Source organism: Hipposideros armiger, unplaced genomic scaffold (genome assembly GCF_001890085.2).
Source record: "Hipposideros armiger isolate ML-2016 unplaced genomic scaffold, ASM189008v1 scaffold_169, whole genome shotgun sequence".
Taxonomy (NCBI): domain Eukaryota; kingdom Metazoa; phylum Chordata; class Mammalia; order Chiroptera; family Hipposideridae; genus Hipposideros; species Hipposideros armiger.
Genome location: NW_017731519.1, coordinates 957,073 through 978,599, shown reverse-complemented (window position 1 = coordinate 978,599; position 21,527 = coordinate 957,073). Strand labels below are relative to the sequence as shown.

Genomic DNA, 21,527 nt, shown 5'->3' with positions numbered 1-21,527 from the left:
CCTTCCTCTCTCCCTCATCCCCACCCCCCCAACCAACAGCCATCAGCTGCACCCCCACATCTCTGAGACCACCTCTGTTCACTTTCCTCGCCCATTCAGTTTTTTAGATTCCACATATAAGTGAAATCATATGGTATTTGTCTCTCTCCAACTGACTTATTTTACTTAACATAATAGTCTCTAAGTCCATCCATATTGTCCCAAATGTTACGAATTCATTCTTCTCATATTTAGTACTTTTAAGTACAAGAAGAGTTAATGTTGGAGGGGCTTCCTTCAGAGGGTTTTCAATTTGAGCCTCAGAACAACTCTTGTGATTTGGGTAATCTTATTATCACCGCCCCCATTTATCTAGAAGGAAATTGTGGCTCAGAGAATTTCAGGTTCACAGTCATTGGGCTAGAAAATGATCGATAGAGCTGGAATCCAGTTGTTCTTCCATCGGGTCCGGTTCCTTGCCCCTGTGCCACATTCCCTATGCTCCGTGTGACTTCCCAAGTCCTCACCCAACTAGAATTATTTCTTACTGTGATCTTATGCTCTTTCTTGTTAATTCTAGGAATTTGGATGTTCTAAAACTTAAAATTTTATTAATTTTTTTGGAGGGGAGATGATGACCAGTTTAGACCAATTGGGAAAGAAGGTTCATCATGATGACTGGTGGACATCCTGAATTCTAAAAAGCTTTAAAAGATACCAGACTTTAAAAAAAAAGAGATCTGTTAGAGACTTTTAAGGAACTTACTTTAATGTACATGGTGGTAATCTGTTGTAAGAATCATAGTTGTTTGTATATAAGTAGAGGTTTCTAAAGGACTTGCACTACTTTAAAACTATTAGATGGATTACAAGTATTTTATTATTTATTAAGATCTGATTTACATTTTCATTAAAAAAGTTTTTTTGAAGCCTCTATATATAATTCAAAATTCAGTTAGACTTGTGTATTTGCTCTCCTGAATATATTATAAAACGTGTTTGTGTTCTCAGTAGGTAAGTTATAAAATGCTCTGTCTTCTCAGTTTAAACTCTTCCCCTAAGATTAATTATTGATAGTTTTTCTTTAATTTGGTTTAACTCTTGGAAGAGAGGAGATTTAGTGGTTGGATAATTATCAATAATAATTGACAATGCCAACATTTATTGAGCTCTTGTTCTGTCAGACACTGTACATATAGCATCTTATTCCTCCCAACAACCCCCTGTTATCATCCATAAGGTCAGAGATACTAAATAACTTGCTCAGGTTTATTCAGATGGTAAATGAGGGAGCCAGGATTCTAATGCTGGTAGTCTGATATGAGAGTCCATATTCAGAACCTAGAGAATGTCTCTAGATCAGGAAGAAAAGGCCTAGAAGACATCAAAGGGCTTGACTTTCAATGGGAGGGGCTTAGATTATTCCTGACATAAGACACATTCGTGTGAAGATTTAGACTACAGAGGGACTAGGGTGCAGCAAAAGGAATGACTGTAGCATCCATGTGTGCTAGGAACTTTCACATTTAATCATCACACATCAACCCTAGGAGATATTATTTCCTCATTAAAAAGAAAAGAACGGTTGCTCTCCATCTATAGAGTGTGTTGCCTACCCCATCATTTTGGAAACACCTTACTCATTTGGTCTTCGTGACTTCATTTTCTCTTACTTCCTCTCTGGCTACTTTGCTGCCGTTTCTCCTGTTCCTCCTTTAAGTGTTCCCCAGGGTTCAATCCTTGCTCATTTTATTCTGTCATTCTATGTGCTCTTCCCCTTATGACCTCCAACTCTGACGTGATTTTCATTGCCAGTGATTCCCCTGTGTGTCTGCAGCCCTGGCAGCCCTCTGCACCTGAGCCTACTGGATCCCTCCACCTAGGTGCCCCACAAGTACTTCAAACACAAGATGTTTAAAAATCCACCTGGTCTTCTCCTTCCAGATCTGTTCCTCTTCCTTTATGCTCTGTCCCGTATCATGACTTTGCCACCTGTGCAACCAACCAAGCCAGAAATCCGGAAGTACTCCTGGCATTGTCTTTCACTCTCACCCCTTATATCCAAGTCTGTAGATATACTCTTGTAACTTTCACATCTGCCAATGTTTTCTGTCACCAGTGTAGCCCCCTAAATCCAGGTTTCTATAATTTCTTGCAGCCTAATTGTCTCCAAGCCTGGCTGCCCATCAGAATCACCAGGGGCACTTCGAAATCATAGCGTTGGGCCCCGCCAACAGAGATTTTGATTCAGTAGATCTGGGGTGGGGCCTAGGAATCTATTTTTTAACAAGCAGATGATTCTTATGTGGGCAGCCTAGCAACAGACAGCTGGTTGAGAACCACTGATCCAACTGGTTTCCCTGCCTCTTATCCCCTTCAGTACATCTTCCACTGCCTCCAACATCATCTTTTAAAAGCCAAATGGGATCCCCTATTTTTAACCAATTAAGTATCTCCCCATTACCTACAGGATAAAGTCCAGCCTCTTCAGCATAGTTTTTAAGACTCTCCCAGTTCTGATCTGACTTATAAATCTCCAGGAATGTCCTGCCATCTTTCCTTGTATATCTCCTCTTCTTTAGGCCTGCTTAGTTTCTAAAATAAGTGTTTTATTTTTTGCTTTTGGACTATTTATACATGTGGCTCTCTTTGCAAGAAGACCTTCCTCCTTCCCTGCCTGCTTCGCAAATTCCTCTTTTATTTTTCAAGAAACAGTTCCAATGTCTGCTCTTAACTTCCGCTTTGTCTCCTCTCTCCTGTTCTAACATTGTTCTTAAGAGTGGCCTCTGATTTTGCACTCCTTCTCCTGCAAAGCAAATGATTTTTTCATTTCTGTCTTCTCCTCTAGTAAGTAATGAGTTTTGAGAGGTTAGAGACCAAATAACCTGCCCCAAATCACTTAGATCAGAACAGGTGGAGAGTTTGACTGTTCTGTCTATCTACCCCGCTATGTGATTTTAAGATACAAATCAGGTTAAGAATAAAAATCATTGGTGGAGGGTGTTCAAGACAAGCCCCACTTTAGGTGGACGATTTTTTTCCCATTTTTTATAAAGATATAATTTATACATAATAAAATTAACACTTTTTAGTGAATGAATAGTTTGTGAGTTTTGACAAACACATATAGTTGTGTAAATAATACATGGCCTTTTAATACAGATAAAATTGTGTGCTTGCTGATCAAACTAATGTTTGTAAATACATAAGTCCTACCTGGCATGAGTTTTATGAAACAGTCAAGTGTTCTAAATGGAAACTATTTCTCGAGAAAGAGTTAACCCTTAAGGGCCTAGAAGGGTTAAGGTAATGTGTCTTGGTAATTCTTGTTATAAAGTCTCTTGCTCCTGAACTTGATTTGCTTTAATATTTAGCTTTAGATTTGGTTAAATTTAATTTAAAACTAGGATAGGGAATTCATTATCAAAAAGACAGCTCTTTCTGCTTATAGAAAAAAAGACCCAGTGGTTAGAAATTTTCTGAATTTAGGTGTGATTTACCTCTCCAAAGCTTCTTTTCATTGGTTCTAATAATATGCTCTGGAAATAGAGAATAAATTGGATCCCTCTTTTGGTCTTTTAGTATTGGATGAGGCCTCTTTCTTTTTTCCAGGATAGACTTAGTCCTTATCAGTCCTTTCCCACAACTCCTTGTGTCATGGCTTCCAAAGCATTTATGATCCTAGAACAGGTCTGCCAGATGCAGCGCCTAAGGAAGTGTGAAACTTGGTTTGTTTGAGTATCTCTTGTCCTTTTTTCTGCTAAGGCCTCTCTTCTGTCGGTCTCTCTTATTTTCTTTCCTTTGAAGGAACATGATTGATAGTCACAATTCTATTTTAAAACATCATTTGTACCTACAATTTAGGAAGAAATTGGGACATTTTTCTCCCTTAGAATTAATAGACATGGTGACTGAGTGGTATTGGAATAGTTGCTAGGATACATGAGGCAGTTGCTCCAACTTCCGGGGCAAGCCTCTTGACCTTTATGAATCTCATTTTAAGATAAAGGGATCATTTCTAAATCTAAAATTCTACAACTCTAGTTTGGATAAAGGTTTACATGCAACATGAAAGACTTAATTAAATAGGCTCAAAATAGGAGCAAAATCACTAACACATGAAGGCATAAACATATTAATAATATATAAAAATAAGATAATTTGACAAATCTAGAATCAATTTATATTTGTTCCATATTGATCCCCTCCAAAAAAGCTTTTCAAACAGAGAATGTCCAAGAATGTTATATAAAACCCATTTGAATCTTGGTATTCCCTCATGACAGAATTTGACTCTAGTGGTGGAAGGAAGGATAGGGTTCTAATAGAATGTTTTCTCTTTCTCTCTTTTTTTCCTTAATAGATTCATGGTATGGAATCCCACCTATAACTGTGTAAGATTACAATGTTGACAACATACTTGAAATACATTTTCTTTTACTCTAATATGCATAATCTGCATTTAGAGTCAGTGTAACTGAAATGAATAGGGCATTTAATTTACCTTAAAAATATAATATTAAAAATAAAAACAACCAAAGAAAAAGAGATCAGACTAGTGACTATCAGAAGGGGAGGGGGGAAGAAATGGGGAATTAGAGGAAGGTGGTTAAAGGTACAAACTTCTAGTTATAGGATAAATAAATACTAATGGTGTAGTGTATAGCATGATGACTCTAGCTAACACTGCTTTATGATATATAGGAAAGTTAAGAGAGTAAATCCTAAGAGTTCTCATCACAAGGAGAAAGTTTTTTTCTTTTTTATGTATCTATACGAGAAGATAGACATTAGCTGCACTTATTGTGCTAATGATTGCACAGTGTATATACATCAAACCATCATGCTATAAACCTTAAATGTATACAGTGAAATATGTCAGTTATTTCTCAATAAAACTGGGTAAAAAAAAGGCAAGCAAATGCACACATCTTTCTTAGAAGAAAGGCAACATATAAAGTTATTTAAACATGTGCATTAATGAAAAGATGGGTATTCATTATTTTAAGGTTTTATAAATTATGTTAAGCTTCAGTACTCATGATTTCCATTTACTGTTCTAATCCCTCATTTTTTTTTTTATTGAAGACTTGGGTGAGGGTCCTGTTTACTAATGGTGAATTTTCATATCATTGTATGACACTATTGTGATGCACTCAGTCCTTTTTAAGGAAAAGAGAACATATAAAAGAAGTGTAGGATATTTGAACCTTGTCAGAAGTACTAAAAATATGATACAGCAATTCAGAAAGACACAAGTAACTGCAAAGACTTGGAGGAATGTCATAGAAATATTTTTGTAGGATGGGAGTTGTTATGCTGTGGTTCTGGTCTCTGACAATTACTCCAATTTTCATAATCATTGAAGGTGGAATTTTTGAGAGCTCTCTGACCCTTGTAAACTGGAAGGGCTAATTTGAGAAAGATGTGGTGTGAAGCGTGGCCTTTTATAGGCTGAAAACAGGACTTTGTGAAGTGATTGCTGAATGAATGCAAGACTTGCATTGCTGTGCAAAAAATGAGGGCATTGACTTTTTGTCCCTGGAGAAAGCAGTGCATTTAAGACACTGAGCCTCAGAGAGCCTACATGTATTCACTAAATACGTGTCATTGACTTAGGTTAAAGTTGTATGCCAACCTAGGTCTGGGAAGAAGCTGTAGGAAAGGGTTGCTCTGCACTGAAGAAACCTCGACTATCAGTAAATGCACTGTTGGATTTCACTGAAAGGATAGAGAATAAAGGACCAATATGAAAAGAAGTTATCCCCTCCTCATCTATGTATCAAATGAATGTTTAGGCACCTTGATAGGCCTTGCAGTACAAGAATGAAAGACCCAGCCCCTGCCTTCCAGGAGATTACATTTTAAAGCGTGGTCACAGGACAGTGTAATGAGAGTTGTAATGGAATAGAAACATATGCAGGTGCCCTGGCAACACAAAATGGGTGCCCTGATCAGTGAAAATTGCCTACTTTTTTTATCCAGTTTCCCTCGCTTTCAATTCCATTCTTCTTCCTAATTATTATTTTTAAAAGTAACAATTTTCAGAAGTGAAAAAAAACACCTTAGGGATCACCTAGTTACTTGCTGCTGAAAAGGTGATCCATGGAATACTGGCGCAGCATCAGTTAGAGCTTTCTAGAAAATGCAGAATCTTCTTAAAAAAGGGCTGCACCCTAGACCTCCTGAGTCAGAATCTGCATTTTAACTATGCCCCACCAGTGATTCTTCTCCTTAGAGTTGGAGAAGCACTAACATAATTCACCTTCTGTCTACCAGGTTTTGTAGGGGATGAAGACAGCCTGTGCCCTATGCACAGTAGCAGAGCTGGCATTAAAATGCAGCCCATCTGTTTACTGATGGTCTTGCATGATTTCTCTGATAGCTCTGTTGTTTCTTATCTACTCCCCTCCACTTTTTAAAATTCTCCTATTGGCCTCTGTTAGTGTTTCGTATTGTCAGATCTTCAGCTTGTTACTCATGCCTCTTTCTCTCTCTTCGTTAGTTCTCTCTTTCAGTTTCTCTGTTGGATGAGAGAATGGCACAGGTTACCCACATTATACATCAAAAAGAATGCATTTTTTATTCTTGATTTCAGGCAAATTTTTGGACCTGTTTCTCCAATTTTGTTCTACTTGCTGCTGAGAACTTTCTTTGAAGTCAGTAGGAATTCTGTGTGTAGTAAGAGTGACAAATAATAACTACATGATACTAGAAATTAGACTCTCCTTACAGATGAATTTATCTTCCTTTTTTTGTTACATAGATGATCCCTTAAAAGAGTGCTTTGGCCTTTTGTATCAGTCGCATGGAAAAAACAGTACCTGTCCATTGATTGGTGGATAGGAATTGCATGCCAGGCAACTCCTTCTTTAGTGACCGAAAGTAGAGCAGGGCTTTAAGGTTTAGGGGGTTATGTATCATCTGTTTTTTTCTATAATAAAGAAAAATAAAGATCTAAGTAGATAAATGACCCATGTTTTAAGGGGGCTTTTGGCATACAAAGATAGGGGCATCGAAGGATAATATGACAACATTAAAGTGAACAATCAGGATCATAGGGACCCAATGCCTTCAACAAAAGTCAGCCACGCCCCCCCTTGTGAGAGGCTTACTCTCTCTCCTGTCTTTTAAGTATTTGAGTTTAACTCTGGAATATATTTTGATTTAAGTGATAGAACCTTAATTTCCATGAATAGATAGATAATAGGCCTCCTCTGTAAACTATGAAATAAAGACAGTTTTTCTGTTTTTCTTGTTCTCATGTGTTTTTCTTTTAAGTCACTCTCCCACCTTTCTAACTCTAACTTTCTAACTATGATTTCATAGAAACCATAGTTATTACGTCACTTCCTGACTTTGGAGATTATGTGAATAAATATTGTTCTACTTGTGCTTCATGTCTTAGATTCTATTTTCTGTTGACAATATACAGAAACAGATTGGTTTATTTTTTAGGAAAGCATTCTGAGACATAATTATCTAATCCAAAGCTATTTTGCATATATAGTTTTAGTAAAACTCAGTTTAAATAGGGGGACATTGTAATGAGTAATTAAGTGAAATTTATTTAGGCTAGGTTTAGGAACTGGCTGAAAGGTAAAAAATTGTTTTTTACTATTTTAAAAATATATAATATTCCTCAAAATAGAACACAGAAATGTTTTGTAGTACCAAGAATAAACTAAACATTAGATTCACAACCATTTAAATGCTGATTAGCTTTTAGAGATATAAAATTTAATTTCAATACCTTTTTATAATGTATTAGAAAATTTTTGTTATTCTCATATTTCATTCTCATGCTTCTCTTAGAAATGTTTTACTTGTGACAAACTCTATTACAAAATTAATTCATAGTTGCATATTTGAATATTAAAGACAGTTGATTCATTTTAAATGAAATAATGTATTACATTATATATATATTTACATATATGTAAGGTAATGGATATATACCTTAGAGAAAAAGCATATAAATTGGTTATATTCTTGGGTGAAAAAAATAGACTCATGTTCTCAAGGAAATATTTAGAAAAATGTCTTGAACGTGGTGATTACCATTTAAATAAATCACAGAACTGTAATGATCTCTCACTTAATCCCCTAAATATAACTGTACTCTTGTCTTCAGTATCCAGAAATATCCCAGAAAATGGCTTCCATTGCCCCACACCTCTTCAGTTTATTAATTCATCCCTGCTTTAGGCTTAAGAGGGAGCAGCTTCCAAACTGCACTGAAATATTTCACATGTTTAGTATAGAAGACAAATTTCTCCTTAAAATATCAATTTTCTGTCTATAGAATCTTCCATTAAGTTTCATCCCAAGCTTGTTCTATATTTTCAGTGAGCCATATTTCTTATCTTTACTCTCTAGGTTCTCTGTAAAACATAATGTATGCCATATGTAACGAAACTTCATTTTCAAAAACTACTCAAGAGAATTGGTCTTGCTGCTTTGGTTTTTGTGCCATGTGTTTTTGTTGGGACTCAAAGGGCAGTGATCTGTACTTGGTCAAACTAGGGAAACTAAGTTGAAATGTTACAATTCTTAATAAGTTCATTTTATAAAACATGTATTGTTTAACAAAATTTTTTGTTATTTTATTGTCTCTGTAGATAAACGTGTGGAAAATTGGCCTCTGATGCAGTCTCCATGGCCTACACTTTGTATAAGTACGCTTTATCTCCTGTTCGTATGGCTGGGTCCAAAATGGATGCAGGCCCGAGAAGCTTTTCAGATGCGCTTAGTGCTCATTATCTATAATTTTGGGATGGTTTTGCTTAACCTTTTTATCTTCAGAGAGGTAAGTAATTCCCCAGGGTTATTAGAAATTTAAAAAATGAGAATGTGGAAAACCAGCATTGTAATAGTGTACCCTAAGATAACTGTTAGCTACTCTAAAAGTAAATTTTATATTATTGACATTTTTCATTTTTGGATAACAAAAGTATGAAACATACATAAAGTAGAGGACAGTTGTTTAAAATGGAATTTGGAGCAGACAGACTGGATTCTAAAATAAGCCTTATTGGCTGTGTTGACGCTGGAAGTTGACTCTTCTGAGACTCATTTCCCCCATAAAATGGGATAATACCTACCTTGTTAGGGCATCAGAGATAAAGGTGAGATCATTTTTGTATAGTGTTTAGCACATATTAAGCACTCAGTAAATAGTTGCACCTATTTACTTATAATTCTTATTCAGCAGTTTCAGGTTTGTAAATGATCAAATTATGCAGATGTAAAATACCAACTTCAAGTTAAATCCTGTTACATAATGTCATTGTATTTGGGGTTGGAAATAAAATGAGTTAACTGTTACACAACCGTTGCTACTAGTCATCATATACTTTTCTGGGCACCAGCAAATTCTGTGTGACATTTTGTAAGGAAATCCTAAGGCTAGATTGACACACCCATTTTTTAAGTTAAAAATAAAAGGAATTTGTTTTCCAAAAGACTCTTCATTCACATTCTATATGAACCCAGAGAACTGGACTGACAATGCTAGGAAAATAAATAGTACTCTCCTTTAAAAACAGATCTGTTCTTTAGTTGACATCTTAACCTACAGATTCTTAACTTGGTAAAAACAAACAAACAAACAAATGAAAAACTTTTATTTATTTGGCTACTTTTACCTAATTTGTTAAATGCAAACTACTCTGGATCAAGAATAGAAATCAATGCAACTCCTATACCTGAGTCATAGTTTCAAGAGAATTTTTCTCTTAATATTATGAAGTAGATAGAGCTGATGTCTCAGTCCAAAAGTTACATGTGATTTTTAATTGAGATTTCAATTTTCAAATAAGTTGACACAGTAAATTTTAGATATTCCAACACATTGAATGTTTAATGCATTTGAAATTTTTAAAGATAATATTGCTTTTTCAAATAATCTGAAAGATTGCATATTATATTTAGTGTTTTTAAATGCTGTATCTATTTTACTGCAAATATTATTCCCTTTTTTTCCCCAGTTATTCTTGGGATCATATAAGGCAGGATATAGCTATGTTTGCCAGAGTGTGGATTATTCTAATAATGTTAACGAAGTCAGGGTAAGTACATTAAAAATACTTTTAATTAGTCAAAGTGGGTTTAATTTTATGGTCCCCAGTCTGTGAAAAATGTACTTTAATATAGCGGTAAGAGTGCACTGGATTGTTTTGAGTCAGTAAAGCTGTGTTGTTTTTTTTAAAAACACATAAATGAAAATCTGTTTTCATGCATGAAATCCGTCTTCCCTGTGGTGGTGTGAAAGTGAATATGTGTTAGATTAATATTGGGTTGTTAGAAAAGTCATGACGTATTTTTTTCTGTTTTTTGTTGTAAAAATGCATCATGACTTTTCCGACAACTCATTAAAATGCAGTACTTTGTAAAAAAAGTTTCATGTTTAGTGTAAATATGATATTTTAGATTTTTGTTGTTTTGGATCAAGAATAGATATTCATAAAGAGAGTTTCTTTATCTAATTCATTTATTAAGAAAGTTTGAGGGAAGCATGTTTTATAAATTATATAATGTTTCACAAAGTATAGCACAATTTGTATAGGTGTAGACTCAGTTTTTATTATATTTGCAGAAAAAGAAACCACTAGTAACATAATGTTATCATATTTTACCTTCCAGTCACCTATATTAGTAAAATTACCATTTTACACAAGTGGAAGAAATAATAAATTACCTTGTTTCATTAAGTATGTATTGAACTCCTCTTGTGTACTGTGGTTCATATTAAAAATTATATACATATAAAATATATATAAGAAACACATGTTATATATGTTTTATGTTACATGTACTATATATATAATAATAATATAATATGTATTAGCTTCCCTTGAATAAAATAGTCTTTTGGCTTTGAAGTTGGACAATATAAATACCAATATTCATCAAGACCCAAGACCAAACTGCCCTAATGTACTTACCGTTGTATATCCATGTCTTCACTTCCCTATGAGGCTTCTGTACTGATGAAAAATCACTCTTTTAGTTGTCATATTGGTTTTATTCATTCTACGTATATGTATTGCACACCAGTCGTATGCGGGTAGCGTGAGGGGCACTGGGGACACAGGTGAAAAGACAAAGGAGATCCCTGCCTTTATGGAGCTGACAGTCCAGTGACGCGTGGGACAGGCAGACAGTGGTCATGAAAACAAATGGTTAGCAAGAAAATAAATTGTGTGATATGACGGAGAGAGAATGAGGGGACTACTTTCTTTAGGTTTGCTGGCTAGGAGAAATTTTCTTCTGATAATCCTATTGTCCGAGAACCTCCTCAGTGGAGAGCTAACTTCTGTGATCGTGCATGGTTTGGGAGAGGAAAAGGAAAAAGTGTTTAACTTGCTTTCTTTCAGGGGATTGCACTTAGAAAAATCCCTTGGATGAAACAACATACTCATGTTTTTAGGATAAAGACTTAAAAACATCGTTCTGGTAATTGAGAACCTACCCTCCTGGCATACATAAACAGTCAGTTCTTTAAAAAATTAGCTATTGTGAGAACTGTAATCTAGAAGAAAGAAGCAGAGATTCACAACAAATTGCATTTGAAATTTTTCTCCTTTCTCTTCTCTCTTAAATTAGATGTAGTAGAATAAATATTTCACTCAGGATTCATTTTTGTATTCATTATTGTATAACAGGAAGTATCACTTTTCACTTTGATGTGGCTATTTAGAGATATCTAATACAGTTTACAAACAAAAGATAGAAATTATTTATTATTATTCATGAATTGTGACTAATTTAGAGGCCCAGATGGGGAAAAACATAAGACATTATCTCTTACCTTATAGGTAAAGCTTACTATGCCAGAATGCTTATAGTTACTTTATTTTAAAGTACTAACGTAATCGTAAATGTTAAATATAGTGTTGCTGTGAATAGTTAACTATTTCAAGCCTATTTTCAACTTATTTTATCATTACCAACAATATTATTACCCAAGCAAATTCAGTAAATAATTCTCAATCTGTAAATACAAGACTTTATTTTCTGTGGCTTTTCTCTTTCCTCCTTGCCCATACTTAATATAATTTTGTTTTTTTAAAGCAAAAACTAAAACAAACAAAAACCCATGCTATCCAACATATACAAGTATAAAACGAGGAAGGGATCTATCAACTCTAAAACATCTAAACCTGTGTATGAATGAATCTCTAACCCCTGACAAACAAAGGTTTATTCGGTTGTGTACTGCCTTCTTTGTTATTTGTACATAGGACATATGTGATAAAAAATACTTGACTTAAAAAAGTTCAGTTTAGCTTACATTACAGTTGGATTCTTGTAAAATGTTTTAAAACATGTATACAGAGGTCACCTCTCACTGGATCCTTGGATCCTTAATCTCAGCATGTATATAGTAAGTAATCTTTCTGTACCATCTGGTGTCTTAATTAGAGCCCAGGAAAAGAAAAGACTTATTCATGTAAGCAGGATTATATTTATGACCTAGGAAATATTTGTTGTTTTCATTTGTTTCAGTTTATCATTTTAAAGATTTTACTGCCTAATGTAAATTACTGTGATTAGGTACTTACTTCATTGCACATAATAAAGTGACAGAGACACTAACAGAGACCAGTTGCTACACATAAACATAGTTGCAGGAATATCTGAGGTGTAATATAAGCTAAGCATGAACTGCTAAAATACTTTAACAAAGTAAGTATCTCAGTTTTTCTACCAAATTGGAAAACAGCATTGTGAACGTGATTATAGCTCTGTATCGGCAGTTTGGCCGCCTGGGAATCCGACTATGTAACAGACTAAAATTTTCTCTAAATTGTTGGGACAGAGTAGATGCAGATTTAGACTCTTTTCTTTCCCATTTTTCCCCATTAGGTTGATGCCTAGGTTTCACACCTGCTTAGGCAAAAACGATTCCATGCCTCATACATTTTGTGCAATGAAAATTATTTAAGGGCTTATTTACAGTGAGTCAAAAACCATATGACAGTGTCATTCTGGTGTTTATGGCATGCTTTTCCTTTCTTTTTACAGATAGCTGGTGCTCTGTGGTGGTACTTTATATCTAAAGGGATTGAGTATTTGGACACAGTGTTTTTTATCCTGAGGAAGAAAAACAACCAAGTCTCTTTCCTTCACGTGTACCATCACTGCACAATGTTTACGCTGTGGTGGATTGGAATTAAGTGGGTTGCAGGGGGACAAGGTGAGCATTTTCAGGAACACACCTCCATGTTTAAATTATGTAACTGTGTTGGGTGGAAAGTAATGAGAACCTGGGAATTTGACTTGGTTTATAATTTAACTTGCTTTCCTGGTTAATTATTTCTGTGTTAATTTCATTTTAATGACATTTGAAGAAAGTAAAGCTTTAGCTTTTTATCTGTGACTACTTTAACAGCTAAAGGTTTTCCCCAAAGATGAGCATAAACTAATACTAAATGCAGAGAATAATATTTTGATGGGGAGCAGTTCTAGTAGTTCTGATCCAAAGGATACCAAGATACGACTTCTCAGGCTGAAGGTCCCATCTCTAGCCCAAGCCCAGAGCCCACTCCTGCTCTAAAATAGGCCTTATGTCAGCCTGTTGGTTCTTACTCAAAGGAAATTGTATATAGCCTTGTTGATGTTAAAGAATCTGAATTCACAGTTTAGACTCAGTCTTTTAAGTTCACCTTGCTACTTTCCATTTAAAATTATTTAGAAGCCTAATTAATAAGTACTGTTTTGTTGTAGATATGTATATTGGCACATCTAAAGGCAATGAAACATTTACAAATCTACTTAAACAAATTATGTGTACCATGAGATTTCCCCCCAAGAATAATAGAATGAAAAGCAATAGTTCTATATTAGGGCTTACTTAAGCCACTGGAGTACCTCACTTAAAAACTTGCGACTTTGAAAGTCCTTGCATTTGAAGAACACGCCCCCCTTTTTTTTATATGTTAAGAGACTGAGTCTTAGTTTTAAACATCCCTAGCATGATCTGAAGAGAAGGCTTTTCCATCAGTACTATTTTATAACTTATGTTCCTATTCTGTACTCAAGATTGTTAGAAAATAATGTGGATTCATTTATTTCATGTCCACATGGTTTATTGCCTAATAAAGTTTTCTGTATCTTGTAATTCTGTTTTCCTAAAGCATTTTTTGGAGCCCAGATGAATTCTTTCATCCATGTGATTATGTACTCCTACTACGGGTTGACTGCGCTTGGTCCATGGATTCAGAAGTATCTTTGGTGGAAACGGTACCTGACCATGTTGCAGCTAGTGAGTTAAATGCTTCTAAAATTTCTTATGGTGCAACGCTGAAAATGTTTGAGTTTATTAATTGTGAGGTTCTGAGTCACTTTGGACAATTTTCTGTTACAAAGTCAACTCTTCCTGTGCTCCATCTCTGGGAGGCGAGGCTACTTGGCTCTGAGCTACCTGCTCATAGTCCTAGTTGTCATGGCCACTTGCTTTTTAAACATGCTTAAGAGACTAGACACAGCTCTTGTCTAAGAGAAATATTCTTTAAAAATATCTGTGAAGTGGATGAGTAAAGATCTAAGCACACCACAAAGTAGATAGAATCATATATATAACTAGAAAAATAATATAACTTCTTTCTTAGGAGATTTCTTTTTGTTAACTTAAAATGTTATCATTACTACTCTTCATCCTGCCCTTGCTTAAATTTTCTGTTTGCTGTTCTATTTTTCAATCCTTGTTAATAGATTCTGTACATTTAGAATTTAAAAGTTGAAGAAAAGACGTAGAGCCAAGGAAGGGGTGGGATAAAGGCAAGGAACAAGGACAGAGAGCTCCTCTTAATTCTCTAACACAGAGAGCAGAGCTCGTTATTTTCAATTGCTAGTCTTTAGAGCAGACGATTTTCAGCACATACCTCTAGTAGCACTTCATGTAGGGTCTGGGTGCATCAGTGTAACATTCAGAGCTAGGCACTGGGTGAGTAATCAAACTGGAAATCCAAAACCAACCTGGTAGCTATTCTTCAAGCCTTGGAATTTATTATGATTCGCTTTAATCATAGTGTGTACACAATTTTATCAGTGGAATCATGTTTGGAAATATTATTCATCTCTGTTTTAAGTTGCTAAACAGCTGGCTAACTAAACAGGAAACACAACTTTTGGGGAATGCTGGGTGTGAAGAATTTATTTGTAACTAAAATGTTACAAGAAGCTTCCTCCAGTTTTTGTGTAAGCTGTTTGTACAGTTTGTGTAAATCATTTTTTTTTAGTAGTTAACAAATGGTCCAGAGAAAATGAAGAGATGACAAAAATCACGTGAATTATTTATATATTTTTTGTTGAGTCCTGCATCTGACTCCCTTGAGAGCTGCCATATGCAATCACACCTAAATACACACACGTTTTTGGTGTTGCAGGTTCTAAGAACCATTGTGAACCCAAAAGTTCTTATAATATGGATTTTGCCATGGAAAATTTTAAGTTGTTTAGTTGGATATAAATTTGGGGTTTACATGGAATACATTATTTTAATAATAATATAATGATTAATACTTATAATGCTATCCTAAAGAGAAACCATAATTGCCCATTTCCAAACAGACTGTTAATTTTATGAAGGGTAGTCTATTTGCCAAGCCAGAAGTCCTCACAAGTTTATCATGTAAGTTAATCTTGTAAAAAGTTTTAACCCTTGTTAACACCATGCAATTCATAATTTTTATTTTGAGAATCATTCATTTATTGATATATTAGAATTTAAACTTATTTGTCTCATATTAATTAAAGGCCTCTTAATTTTGGCTTATCTCCTTTAAAAACTCTTGAAGTTAAAAATGATTTTCTCTTTTTGTACTTATTCTCAAATTTCTAGTAAATTCTACCCCAAATCTTAATTTTTAAAGGATAGTGTTACTTTACATGTACATTACCTGTCTACTATTCTGTAAGAAACAAATAATGAACCATTTTGATAAGTTTATTTTTAAAAGTATGTATTCCAGCTTACTAACATTTTTGTGGAAAGTAATCAGTCTAAAATGTGGGAGGAAAACAAAAGTTGAAGAGCCTACAGTACTATTACTTTACTCCCTTAGGCCACTGATATTCCCTCTTGTTAGATGATATTATTTAATGTTATCCAACAAATATCCACTGAGTTCAGACATTGTGCCAAGGACTCCAGAATCATCAGAACAACACAGGGTCCTGCCCTTTGGACTTACGTTCTAGTGGAGAGATGGAGGATCCAGAACTCACCAAATGCAAAAGACAATTTCAGATAGCTATAATTCTTACAAAGAAAAAAAACCCCACACAAAACAAAAGCTCTTTGGTTAATGGGATTGAGAGGACCCATTGGGTGGAAGTACTTTCGTTCTAGCCATGAGGAAGCCATTGCTGAGGAGATGGTGTTTGAGCAGCAACCTGAAATAAGAAGGAGCCAGGCATGGGAACCAGAGAACGATTAAACTTTGGATAATGTGGCAAAATTCGGGCCTATCTTAGCTAGACAGAAGATTCTTTTTTAAGATTTTATTGGGGAATTGGGGGAGGGGAACAGTGCTGAGGAATCGGGGGAAGGGGAACAGACAAGTTGCTGTCCTTTTGTTCTTCAGTCTAGTTGTAGAGGATGTTGCTTCACTGGCCCATGTTGGTATTATCATTGCACTCTTCCCGGGTGAGGCAGATCGGTCATTGGCCTCTGGACAGTCATTCACGGCAGCTCTTGGCAGCTCACACTGCTGCCAGCCACACATAGTAGCTTATGGCAGCCCACTGCAGCAGGAGCTGCAGCCTACGCCATCGCCATTGACTCAAGGCAGCCCAGCTCCAGGTCGAGCTGTTGTTCAGCATCTTAGCTGTAAAGGGTGCAGCGTCACTGGCCCTCATAAATGGGATACGAACTGGGGTCCTGCTACTCAGAGCTGGCATCCCAAGCCAGCTCTTAACCAACACGCTACTCGGCCAGCCCTAGATAGAAGATTCTGATGATGTTCAAAGTGGTCTGCTATTCACAATAAACATATCCTGCATTTCTGTTTGTCTGCTTTTCAGGTTCAGTTCTTCGTGACCATTGGACACACAGCGCTGTCTCTTTACACCGATTGCCCCTTCCCAAAATGGATGCACTGGGCTCTCATTGCCTATGCCATCAGCTTCATAGTTCTCTTTCTTAACTTCTATATTCGGACATACAACGAGCCTAAGAAATCAGAAACTGGAAAAACAGCTGTGAATGGTATTTCAGCCAATGGTGTGAACAAATCAGAAAAATCAGTGCTAGAAAATGGAAAAAAGCAGAAAAATGGAAAAGCAAAAGGAGAGTAAATTGAACTGGGCCTTAACTGTTGTTGACAGTAAGGAAGCTCCCATTTCATATAAAATTTCAGGGAAAACGAGCAGATGAGGGTTTGGGAGTGGGGAGAAAAAAGCAAATGTGCTCCTATGTATTAGTAACCTTTAGATTGAGTAAAGTGTTAAATACAGTACCCGAATGTTTTATTTATGAAGTTTTTATTTTAAACTTTTTTTTTTTAATTAGCTTTGTTGTCTAGACCAAAGCAATTATTACGTGACTTTGGAGGCTCTCCCTCTGTTCACATCTGTTTGTCTAATGCATGAGACTTTTCATGTATTTTATATGCAGTCATTCCTCAGTCTGATGATCACAGAAACATGGTCTTTATGAGTTTTTTAGCTAAATTACTAATTACTTACTGATTAAAATTCATTACCTTACATTTTCTGGTCCAAAGCTGGAAATGCAGATAATTTGAAATTTGCACATTTGAATTCATTTGCTGGCTGGAATGGTCAAATCTCTCCACCTCTAGTCTGAATATACCCTTTTGGTTGTAATTTAATTTAAAAAATCTGATGATCTCTGTAGACTTTTAGAGGCTTGATGATGATGGTGTTGGTGAAAATAAGAAAGAATTACAGTAAAATCCTGTCTGGCGACCCAAAGGTCAGCATGACTTATGGCACAAATCACTGTGGGAAACAATTTTTTTTGATGAAAGGCAGCCTTTCAATACTGCTATTACTATCAGAAACTATATTATGAAAATTAAGATTATTGTCTGATTGGAACATGAAACAACTCTTGTCATTATTAGTAACATCATAAAATAGTTACATTAATGTGATCGCTCTTAGGAGACAATATGTTGATTTTTATCAGACTTTCCTTGTTTTGATTTGTGGCTGTTACCGATTTTTCATATGTGGAAATATACCTACCTCTTCTGTTGGAAAGAACATTTAAAATTAAATAAATTTTAATTAAAAAAATCAAGGAGTCCTCTAATGTACATTTTAATATTACCTTCTGAATCCGCTAGTACCTTTTTGCTTTTTTACAAATAGCATACGCCAAACTTTTCTGTGAAACTATCCTTCTCTTTCAATGTGTTTAATTTTGGAATAATATTTTCCTCATGACCAAGTTGCAAGATCTTATTTATTAATGAGATGTGAAGTGTAAACCCATTTTGGTGCAATATTCTTGACTCCTTGGTGCTAAGGATCATTAAATTCAGTGCTTGATTGTTACAAGGTGTTAACTATTAAGACACAAAATGAATAAAAGTGAGAGTAGTCAGAACCAGAAACTTTAATTTGCTATTTACAAATGAAGTATTTTATGTAATATACATGAACAACTGAAAGTGCACTAGGAAAGAGAATTGTTCTGTGTCTTATTACATAAGTTAAATTGTTAGGGAATGTTGCACAGGGATCGTTATGAAAAGAGAAAATGTGACCAAAAAAAAAAAAAAAAGCATGAGTATTTCTCAGTATCTCAACATGTCAAAGCTGCATGTGCAGGATGTATACTGTTTGTGCAGACCAACTATTTCACAATATTTTGTAAATTATAAAATATTTATTGTGCATTAAAATTACACACTTTTCCCCCACAAAAGCATGCAGTCATGAGGACTACAGAAAATTTGCAACACATATGTAGTTTGGTCTAAAAGGATTCAACACCTTTGTATTTTGCTGCTCAGTGTATAATGACTAGAGATTTGTAAATCTTTGTGAATATTCATTCTTTGCTACCTGATTTCAGCACAATAAATATACTACTGCAGTGGGAAAATGATATTTTTGTTAATCAGTTTATTATAATGTAAATTATCTGCTAGATGCTTATTTATTTGGTTTAGTTTTTAATATTCTAAAATCTGCTAATTTCTAATATAGAAAAGAAATTAAACTAGAACATGGCTGCCTACGATTCCTGGTAAAATGTTATTTTTTTATAGTAGCATATTTTTACTTCAAATATTAGTTGCCTTTGGAAGAACTTTTGAATCCAGATACAAAACATATCATTTTGTTCTACTCTTACGTTTGTCATTTCAAATGTAAGCTTTACCACTTTTTTTTTTTAAAGATTTTTATTGGGGAATTGGGGGGATGGGAACAGTGCTGGGGAATTAGGGAAGGGGAACAGAGAAGTTGCTGTTGTTTTGTTCTTCAGTCTAGTTGTGGAGGATGTTGCTTCACTGGCCCAAGTTGGCACCATCATTGCGTTGTTCCGGGCGAGGCAGATCAGTCGCCGGCTTCTGGACGGCCGCTCACAGCGGCTGCTCGCCGCTCACGCTGGCTGCTGGCTACATAACGGTAGCCCATGGCAACCCACTGCCACACGGGCTGCAGCCTATGCCGTCACCGGGTACTCACGGCAGCCCAGCTCCAGGTTGAGCTGTTGTTCAGCATCTTACTGTGGAAGGCGGTGTCACTGGCCCTCATATGTGGGATCCGAACCGGGACCCTCTGGCGTCCCAAGCCAGTTCTCAACCATCGCGCCACTCGGCCGGCCCGCTTTAACACTTTTTAATGCTGTGCTTCTTTTGTTGTTCTAAAAACGAAGTAGGGGAGCTGCTTGTATTCTTACGTTTAAATCATTCAGTCCTCATCACACCTAAAGGTTCTCTATCAAAGATGATTTTAAGATGTGATAAATATAGCCTTTTCTAGTAGCTTTTATAATTTCCCTATCATCACACTAAGTTGTATGCCTCAGACCTAAAAATCTGTGAAAGCGGATTGCATCCACTTTTTCATAAAACTTTGTCACTAAGTAAAGAAAAGTTTTCTTAACATAGAAAACATGGACTTCATTAAATATTTGAAATGACCAGAAATATCTGCGGTATGTAACAGTGCATTGTCCAATAGAATCGATGACTGAAGCTCTTCTTTCTTTTCTTTTCTGTTACCCTTGCCTCTCTTTTGCTGATTGATGGGACACTGACTGATGACTAGTCTCAGTATTAGTGTTATTACTTTAGGCATTCTCTTTTTCTCTCTTTCTACACACTCTAGGTATTCAAAAATATTTGCATATGGATTGTTATATTCAAATTTTTGAACATAGAGCCTAGCTGTGTTTTGTAGATCATTAGGAATATTTTAATGTACAGTTTTGTTTCGTATAGGCACCTCAGTTACCCTATAAGTAAGAAAGAGAACCTATAGGTAGAAGTGATTTTTTTCTATCTTATCCATTTGATAATTTAACAATTCAGGCATTATGTATTGACTTTTGGGGCTGAACTTTTGAATTTCACCATCATTAGAATGCGACTGAGCTAGTCACACTCACAGCTCTTTCCTCATGATAACCTTTCTTTCAGCCAGCCGTAGTCATAACACTGCCCTTATTGAGAAAAAGATGACTACAGATGTACGGAGTGTACAGTGGGCACTCAGTACAGACCTGGGGACTTAGACATTGGATCCTGCTGATGGTAAATAAGGCTGCAGACTTGACAGGCACTGCAACGCTGGGCTCTGTACACAGGAGCCCAGCATCTGAGCAGTAACCACAAAACCTGCATAATGAGATTGGTCACCTGCCACTCAGCATGCAAGCAATTTTGACAACCTTGGAAAGCATAGCCGTAATACTATGTTTTAGAATCCATGTGAAATCTTAGGTATTTTAGGAAGATGATATCTGAACTAGAAGAATAGCTGTGAAAAGGGAGGGGTAATAGAAACAGATTCCTTGTTTCGAAACTATAAATCAAGCAAGTATTAGAAGTTGGTTTTCCTAATATGGAGTACAGAGGGAAGGCAGAGCTATGAATACAAAGGCATAGCTTTCCACATTTTTTCAAGTTTTTAAAATAGGAGGGTGAAACATAACTCTATGTTCCTTAGGGAGTTTTAGAGATCTAAACTAAAAATTATAATCGATATATAGAATCACCACCAGAAGGAGACAGATTCTAGAATATGTCACTAAAAGGGCATTGTGACTTTATGAAGAAGGTGGTCAAAACTGACTTTAGATGATGATCAATAGGAATTTTCGGTAGGCGAGGAGTCACCTGAGTTATCCCTTGGAGCTCTTTTAGACATATAGGTCTAGGTTTTGCTATATCCTTTGAGAAAGTAAACTTTTTTTTTTATCTGTTAAAACTACAACAACAAAAAACCCAGGTCTTAAGTCTTTTTACCACATAAAGGCATGTTTACATGTCCACATGTGAACAAATTTTCCTTCATTCTTTTATTCCTTAGAGATCCATCTGGTCTTAAATAGAAATTCA

At 35.6% G+C, this 21,527-nt stretch overlaps 1 protein-coding gene across 1 annotated transcript in view; it reads left to right on the top strand.

The window, feature by feature from the left end:
• Nucleotides 1-19,063, top strand: part of ELOVL4 (ELOVL fatty acid elongase 4) — a 30,328-nt gene extending 11,265 nt beyond the window's left edge. The window contains exons 2-6 of the mRNA XM_019651916.1: nt 8,601-8,788; nt 9,969-10,049; nt 13,009-13,180; nt 14,121-14,248; nt 17,011-19,063. Coding sequence (XP_019507461.1) covers nt 8,601-8,788; nt 9,969-10,049; nt 13,009-13,180; nt 14,121-14,248; nt 17,011-17,283 — 842 coding nt within the window. The 3' untranslated portion in view covers nt 17,284-19,063. The remainder of the gene's footprint in view (nt 1-8,600; nt 8,789-9,968; nt 10,050-13,008; nt 13,181-14,120; nt 14,249-17,010) is intronic.
• Nucleotides 19,064-21,527: the final 2,464 nt, after the last annotated feature.